Raw genomic sequence first — 8,637 nt, 5'->3', positions numbered from 1 at the left:
CTTCTCTTCTCTTCTCTTCTCTTCTCTTCTCTTCTCTTCTCTTCTCTCTGTTTCTCTTCCATACACATGCCTTTTAATATTGATAGCTCTATCATTCCCCATAGTGAATGTCTAATTACTTAGACATATAACTTACTAATTCATGAATATATACATTCAAAATATAGAGAGGATATTTTTTGGCTGTGGAAAAGAGCATCCAGATGAGAAAAACCCTGGAGTCAATGTCATATGAGGATTTTCCTAAGAAATCACATATGTTTAGGCTGATGAACAGAAGTCTTTGGGGGAAAATGAATGCTGTGTTCTAGTATCAGAATGACAATCAAATAAACAATATTCAAACTAATCATGGCAAAGTGAAATGAATTTATTAACATATAAATCTCACAAATTTTATATATTTTAAAAAATATGTCAACATGCAATATGTCATCATTTTGCTTTACTCACTTGATGTATATGATTTGTCATTGATAACATAAGATTTAAATGCATGTTCTCAAGTTTTTCAATTATAAAAACATTTTTATCAGATGGAATCATGTGATAAAACATGAATTTGATTGATAGTTTAATTTATCCACATCCAACCTTTATTAGAATCCATGGATTTTCAGTAAAGGTCAAATGAGGTGAGTCTACAGGCCATTGTTGCATATTTACCTCAATTACTTGAATATATTTCTTAATACTTATGATGATGGATGATAAAAGATCATGTTGCAATATTTCATATCCACGTGATAATTTGCATAATTATATAACAATTCTACTTCTCAGTATACTAATAACATAAGGGTTCATGGCTCCTGTGACGAGAATAAAATTTCTAGAAATACTACAAGTAAACAATTAAGAATATTCTGGGATGGATGTTTTGTGGCCTAATGCATCTTTAGATATTTTAAGCTTATGTGGAATTCATGTGACAATAGCTTTGGAATATCTTTGAATGAAAAAAGTGAGTTTCAAAACTAAAATTTAACATTTCATGTACATACATACACATATATGAAACATATGTATGTGTATATATGTGAATATATATCCATACACACACATATATATATGCATATATATATATATATTTTCATTTTAAGTACTGCAGTCATTGTATTTATTATCTTGCCCATTGCAAGTACTTTTTTTTAATCACCACAGCTTGTGGCTAAAACACAGACACACGATTTCTTATTGCTGTTCTTCCAACTTAAAGAAGTCTAAGCAATATTATAAATAAATTATTAACAAATTCTCTATCTGCTAGATCCTTATGAAGTCACCATTTGTTTTTGTGTGGTTCCTTGCTTCTTTTAAAATTAGAATTAATTAAACTGCTTGAACAATTTTTATTACTTCCTGGCATGGTTTTCTTGTTTTATTTTCAACCACATTTTTAGATGTATTTCATTGGAAGTGATCTTGTTTCATTTTGTGCTTGAATGATCCTTGAAATTCTTGATTTTTTCTCACACCAGCCCCTGGATTAAGTTCTCTGATAGTTATTTAAGTGTGCTTTTAGAATTGTATATTTTTTTGAATTTTCTTTGAGAAATATCTATTCTTTAAGCAACAGATTTAAAATTGCAACAAAAGAAAGCAATGAAACACATGTGCATGACACTAAAACAATCACCTGACAGAAATTTAGTTAAAGCTGGAAAGAATAGGTAAATCTTATTTCATTCATTCAAAGTCAAACATTGTCAGTGAAGTATCAGTAGAATAAAATACATAATACTATAAGAAAATAAAAACAATATTAAGTTGTTATCTGTCCTAGATAATTCACATCACACTATCAAAAATGATGAGTTTTTTTATTTGGCCACATAAAACAGAATGAAGCCATATTGACAGGATTTCCTCACACAAAGGAATCCATATTCCATTGCCATTTTTAAAAGAGATTTTCCTTATGGCTTGAATGTATCCCCTGCACATTTCTGCCTTTTAACAGCCCTATCTTCCTTCAAAATTCACCTCCTGTATGGCCACTGACATAATGCTTTTTTCTTGCCCCTCAACTTCTGTCACCACTTGAAATTATTTAGCATTTAATTTGAATATACACATATAGCTAATCTATTTACATGTGTATATGTCATTTCCCTCAAGGGAGTGTAAGCTATTTGAGGGTAGAACTGTTTAATTTTATTCTTTGCATCTCTAGTGACATATATAGGGTAGGTGCTTAAAATGCTTATTGAATAAAGAATTTAAATTGGTAAGAGGCAAATCTTACTGTAAGAGGGAGAAATGTTTGGTTAATATTGAAATCATCCAGTATTTTGATAGTCTCAAATATTTATTAGGTTCCATTTCTTTGGGGAGTTTTCAAGCAGACATTGTATTTCCACTTCTTATTTATGTAATAGCAGAGATTTCTTTTGGATATGTACTGGGCCAAATCATTAGTGAGGGCTTTTTGTTTTCCTTTATACAGTTTTGCAGTAACAAACAGATTTTTGAAGCCTAACTACTTTTCCTACCCCTATTCTTTTGGGTATTTTTTTCAGTATAGCAATATCATCTGTGTTCCACATAGTATCATGGGATTAAATATAGGAGTCAGAATTGTGAAGAAAAGAGAAGCATGTTCTCTATTCATGCTGAATCACCTGATTTGGATCTAAAATAAGCCATTGTGTCCAATCTTAAGAATAAAGTCACAGTTATCATGTAGGAGCAGTAAGTGGAAAAGGCTTTGAATTCCCTGTGGTTGATGTCAGCTTCAGGATGATGTTGATGCTTTTAACAGAAGAACCAAATATCAATAGAATGGGAATCAAACCAAAACTGCACAGAATCACCATAGGCAGAGGTCTCATTCAAAGAAGTGTCCCCACAATCTTGTTTTAGTAATGGTGGGAGGTCACAGAATTATTACTTAGGTCATTGGGACCACAAAAAGACAGTGAGGAAATCTTGCTTTATCATGACATGCTCATTTTCTACCCTATTTCCTGACTTTTAACTATATGCAAAAGCAAGGCTATGCTTCCAAGGTGGAAAGGTCGCTGTCCCAAGATTCAGAGTTACTTGTGTTATTGCTTTCAGAGCTAATTATCGATATTTATAAGTTGATAATTTTTCCAAAGTAGTATGATCTAAGGAGTGGTGTGTTTACTACTCATCGGGATTGTTCTCTGGTCTGTGAGTAAGCAGTCTTTGTACTTTACACTGGTCTTGATTTTTCTCTTATGTTTTACCATTTCTGCCCACCATATTTCTAGAAGGACACTGAACATATGGAGGCTAATCGATGAACATAACTAGGAGAGTGAAGAATATGAATATCATGATTAATTGATGTAAATTGGGTTTCATATCCTGGAGAAAAAGAATACAGCAGATACAATAACAGTCTTCATTTGTTGAGAGAGTTATATTTTCAAAATAATATTATATTGTGCAGTATATTGTAGAATGAATTGCTAGTCATACATATGTTAATCTATATAGTTCCTGAGGTACTTTTCATTTCTCACTTACATGAATTAATGTTTTACTAATGGTGATAAACTACCTTGTGGGTAAATTCACTTACTCTCCCTCTCTGCTGTTTACATACTGCCTATTTATAAAAAGGCATACTAATATAGAAATGGTATGGTTGTGAAATATTCTAAGAATTCCTGAAAAAAATTGGAAATATTGAAAAGCAAAGATAGAATTTAATTGTGCATGCCATTTGAACATGGAAGATCCATGGCTGGAATTTCTGGACACAAGACCCAAGGAGAGTATAAACAGAATGAAAAAAACCTTTAAATTAAGTTAAAAAAAACAAAATACACATTTGCAACTTAAATGAAAGCAAAAATACAAAACATAACATCTCAGATTAAACATAGTAACCAATCTCAGTCCTAGAGGACAGACAACTGAACTACTTTCTTTTGTATATACCATTAGATATATAAAACTTCTCTATATAATCTTATCTGAAACTGGATTACACAAATGAATGAGTTGATTGATTTTATTTTAAGAAGGAAAAATCACAAAAGAATTAAGGATTAATTATGTATTATTATATTCTGAGGGTACTTAAAACTCACATTAGTATGAATATAGGGATACAAAAATAGAAATACACATCCATGATAGATACACTCATGAATACACATGTATAAATGAGACATTTTGTTGTTTTTGTTGTTAAGTCATTTTAGTCATATCTGACTCTCTGACAACTTTTGTGGGTTTTTCTAGGGAAAGATACAGGAGTGGCTTATCATTTCCTTCTCCAGATCATTTTATATATGAGGAACTGAGGCAAACAGGATTATGTGACTTGCTCAGGGTTACACAGCTAGTATATGCCTAAGACAGGATTTAAAATCAGAACTGCTTGACCACACTGTCAACTCTTTTTTTTAATCTTTCTTTTTAAATTTTAGACTTAAATACTAAAACTTAGATACATAATGTGAAAAGAAAAAAGAAACATAAACTTAAATATAAAATAAGAAAAGAAAAAACATGTAATATGAATAGTAGAACATAAGATAGAATTCAAAATATATAACAATAGATTTCCATTTCAAGAAAGCCTATATAATAAACACTACACATTGTGTTGAGAGCTGTCTATTTTTTCTTTGCTTCCTTATTGGTTTTCTTTTGTTCTCTGCTGTACACTTTGTACTTTGTCTTTTCTCCCCTTTCCTCTTCCCCTCAGGCTACAATTAAGCATGAATATATTTATATATAGATATATACATATATGTATATATATATATATATATACACATACACTGTCCCTAACAGATTCTACTCCAAATCTTTAGTTTTATATTTCTGCATATCTTTCTTATTTCCTATCCCTCATGACTGCTCTACTATACTTCTACCCACAATTTTGACTTTCTATTACTTAACTTATCCTCCCTTCGAAGATCCCTCACTTGCCCTTCCATTCCCAAAAATCTAAGCACCCTTTTATGGGCCTCTTTGATCTATTCCCTCACTTTCTCCTCTAAAGATCTTTTCCTCATCCTTCCAAGGATCCCTCCCTTATTCTCCTATTCCCATTAATCTAAACACCCTTCTGTATCCCCTTTAACCTATTCACTAAACCTCCCCTCTAAAGATCCACTTCTTATCTTCTCACCCCTTCTTGTCCCTTAGTGTTTTAAATTTAGAAGACTTTTATAGTAGTTTAGATGTATGTGTTTTATTCCCTCTTGAACTCATTCCAGATGAAAGTAAGTTTCCAGAACTAAGAGTCCCCCACCCCCATCTAATTCCTCTATATCCGTTCTTCCTCTCACACCACATTTGTATAAAATAATTGCTCTTTTTAGCTATTCCTGAATGGTTTTACTTTTTGAAGTCATATCATACTAAGGTTTATGTCATTCTTTCTTATGAACTACTCAATTACTAATAATAATATTAGACATCTGTTTTACATGTTACATATACAAAGGGTAAACAGTCTGTCCTTATTTAGTCCCTTGTAATTAGTCCTTGGAATGTACCTTTTGTTTCTCCTGACTCTATATGTCAAATCTTCTATTAAGTTCAGATTTTTTAAAACAACATCCTGAAAGTCTGACAGCTCATTAAATGTCCTTTTTTTTAAAAATCCAGGTGTATGCTTAGTTTTGCTGGATATGCTATTTTCAGCTGGAAGGGTGGTTCTTTAGCTCTTTGATATATAGTGTTCCAAGACCTGCAGTCTTTCAGTGTAGCCACTGCTAGGTCTTGTGTGCTTCTAATTGTGGCACCATCATATGCATTTTTTTCCTGTTGCTGGTAATATTTTATCCTTGAGCTGGGGTTTTTGGAATTTGACCATAATATTCTGTGGGTTTTCCTCATAGGATCCCTTTCATGTGGTGATGGGTGGATTTTTTCTATTATTACTTTCCCCTCTTGTTCTAATTCTTCAGGACAATTTTCTTTAATTATTTCATATATCATTGTATCAAGATTATTTTCAATCACAGCTTTCAGATAGTCTGATTATTATTATATTGTCTCTTCTTTATCTGTTCTCAAGATCAGTTGTTTTTTTTATTTTCTCATGAGATGTTTCACATTCTCTTCTATTTTTTCATTATTTATATTTTATTTTATTATTTCTTGATCTCTTATAACTTTGCTGGTTTCCTCTTTCCCAATTCTGATTTTCAAGGAGCCATTTTCTTCCTTAAGATTCTAGATGTTCTTTTCTAACTGGTCGACTTTTTTTTCATAATCTTCTTGTTTTTTCTTGAATTGTTCCTTTTTTTTTTAGTTTTTCCCCAATCTTTCATTTGATTTTTAAAGTTTTTTTTAAGTTTTTCTATTAATTCTTTTTGGATAGAGGGCCAACTCTTTATCCACAGAACCATCTAGCTATCCTCTCACATGAGACATGGATAGATAGATGATCATCCATATATGATTATTATCATAAAAAGAAAAAAAAAACTTTTCAAACTTATTCAGTGGAAGGGAAAGAGTGAGATTTCAGAAAGAATTTAGTTGAAGGAGCATGCAATGACAGAAGTATAATTTGACATAGAGAATTTTTTTTTTACCATTTTGCTTGTAATAATTTTTTCAGTGCCTCAATGATGTCTTTATTTCTCAGGCTGTATATCATGGGATTAAACATTGGGGTTACAATGGTGTACAAAAGAGAGAGTATTTTGTCAGTTCTTCCTGAGTTGTTTGACTTGGGTCTTGAATATGTAATGGTTGCTGACCCAAAGAATAAAATAACAACTATAAGGTGAGAAGAGCAAGTTGAGAAGGCTTTATATTTTCCTGTGTTTGATGGCAGCTTCAAGATGGTAGTAATGATTTTGACATAAGACCTGATTATCAATATAAAGGGTGTCATGACAAACAACACTGCAACAACATAGACAGAGAACTCTATCACAGAAATATCTGAACAAGCCAACTTCAATAATGGGAAGATATCACAGAAAACATCATCAAGTTTATTAGAATCACAGAAAGGCAGAGAGAAAACATGATATGTCTGCCCAATCATAACTGGGATTCCAGTGGTCCAGGAACCAACCACAAGCTGGACACAAACCTTATGGCTCATGATGAGAGGGTAGTAGAGTGGTTTACAGATGGTCACATAATGATCATATGCCATCACAGTCAAGAGTAAGCACTCAGTGCTTCCAAGAATAAGGAGGAAACAAAGTTGAATAGCACAGGTCAAAAAGGAAATACTTCTGTCATGGGTCCAAAGATTTGTCAAAATATTGGGGAGAGTGACTGATGTGTAACAGATTTCCAAGAAAGAAAAGTTCCCGAAGAAAAAATACATGGGAGTGTGGAGAGCTCGAAAAACTTTGGTTACTAAAATAATGAGTCCATTTCCTATCAGGATACTCACGTAGATAATTAAGAAAATGCCAAACAAAAAACCTTGGAAATTATGAAGATCAGAAAATCCAAGTAGAATGAATTCCACTACAGAAGTAAGATTTGTTCCTACCATTATTTTCTTCTATAGTTCATCTATAGTAATGTTGATTATGGGACAACAAAGTCAGATCATCTCCCTTGGTTTGCAATTTCCTTTTTTTCTGTGAAAATAAAGATGACAGGTTATATAATCTCTGAGTACTTTGAATTCTATGTTTTAATATCCCTTCAAATACCACCAATGTATATTTTGTTATTTTAGTTTTGACATTGTTTATTTTACATTGTGTTTCCATTTTAGGGCTGCCATTTTATGGCATGTGCTCTAAAGTCCTTAATCTCAATTTTGTCTTTGGAGCTTAAAAGCAACTTTTCTGCCCTATCATTCTATACTCTATGTGTATAGGTCCTTCCAAATGCTAATATTCTAGGTTTTTTGTTTTAAGATTGTTTCCATCTAAACATTTTCTCAGTTTAAGATTTTCTGACAGATAATCAGAATTAAATAATGATTGATACTTGAATTGAAATGAGGAGGCAGGACATGGGGGAAACATCTTGTGAAATAAAAATAAGTATAAACAATACACACTTGAATATCATTCCCTATATCTGCTTTTTTGTTTTGTTTTCTAAAGGATGTTGTTTCTGGTGAGTAGAAAGAATATTTTTCTGCTGCTGTTGTTTGTCCTTTGTTCTTGAAGAGGACCATGACATCAGGGAGGTGATGCCATGGCATGCAAATGAATTGAATTTTAGTGAGGGTCGGCTGTGCAAAGTCACCAGTCTCACTTTCTCCTCTGAAGTCATTTGAGTCCAGTGGCCAGATATGGATCAGTACTACTGGAGATGGCTCAAGATGCCATAGGAGACCTTGGCCTTCTAAAGCTAAGGTCTTTAACAGGTTTACATTCATTCTGAGCCAATCATGGCCCAAATAGTGACCAAGTAGGACTTGGTCTGGAGAAAGAGTGATTTGCAGTTAGGTTGATCTTTAAGGGAAAAACCAAAACAAAGAAAAACATTTCAGAGATTGAAATTTACATTTTCTTTGAGCAGACCACCAGCAGGTAAGGATGTGATAGCCTATGTGGAGAGAGAAGAAAGGAGAGAAATAAAGAAAATGGAAGAAAGTGAAGAAAGAAAGAAAGAAAGAAAGAAAGAAAGAAAAAAGAAAGAAAGAAAGAAAAAAGAAAGAAAGAAAGAAAGAAAGAAAAAAGAAAGAAAGAAAGAAAGAAAGAAAGA

General features: G+C 32.3%; 1 protein-coding gene across 1 annotated transcript; it reads right to left on the bottom strand.

Annotated features, from left to right (window-relative positions):
* Window positions 1-6,535: 6,535 nt before the first annotated feature.
* Window positions 6,536-7,465, bottom strand: LOC114028450 (olfactory receptor 10AG1-like). The gene has a single exon (XM_027842687.1). It carries the CDS (start codon window positions 7,463-7,465, stop codon window positions 6,536-6,538), a length of 930 nt encoding a protein of 309 aa, XP_027698488.1.
* Window positions 7,466-8,637: the final 1,172 nt, after the last annotated feature.

The sequence above is a fragment of the Vombatus ursinus genome, unplaced genomic scaffold, assembly GCF_900497805.2.
Source record: "Vombatus ursinus unplaced genomic scaffold, bare-nosed wombat genome assembly UNPS02014883.1, whole genome shotgun sequence".
NCBI classification, from domain to species: Eukaryota; Metazoa; Chordata; class Mammalia; order Diprotodontia; family Vombatidae; genus Vombatus; species Vombatus ursinus.
Note: the sequence above shows the minus strand (reverse complement) of the source record. Positions and strands in the feature narration are given on the sequence as shown.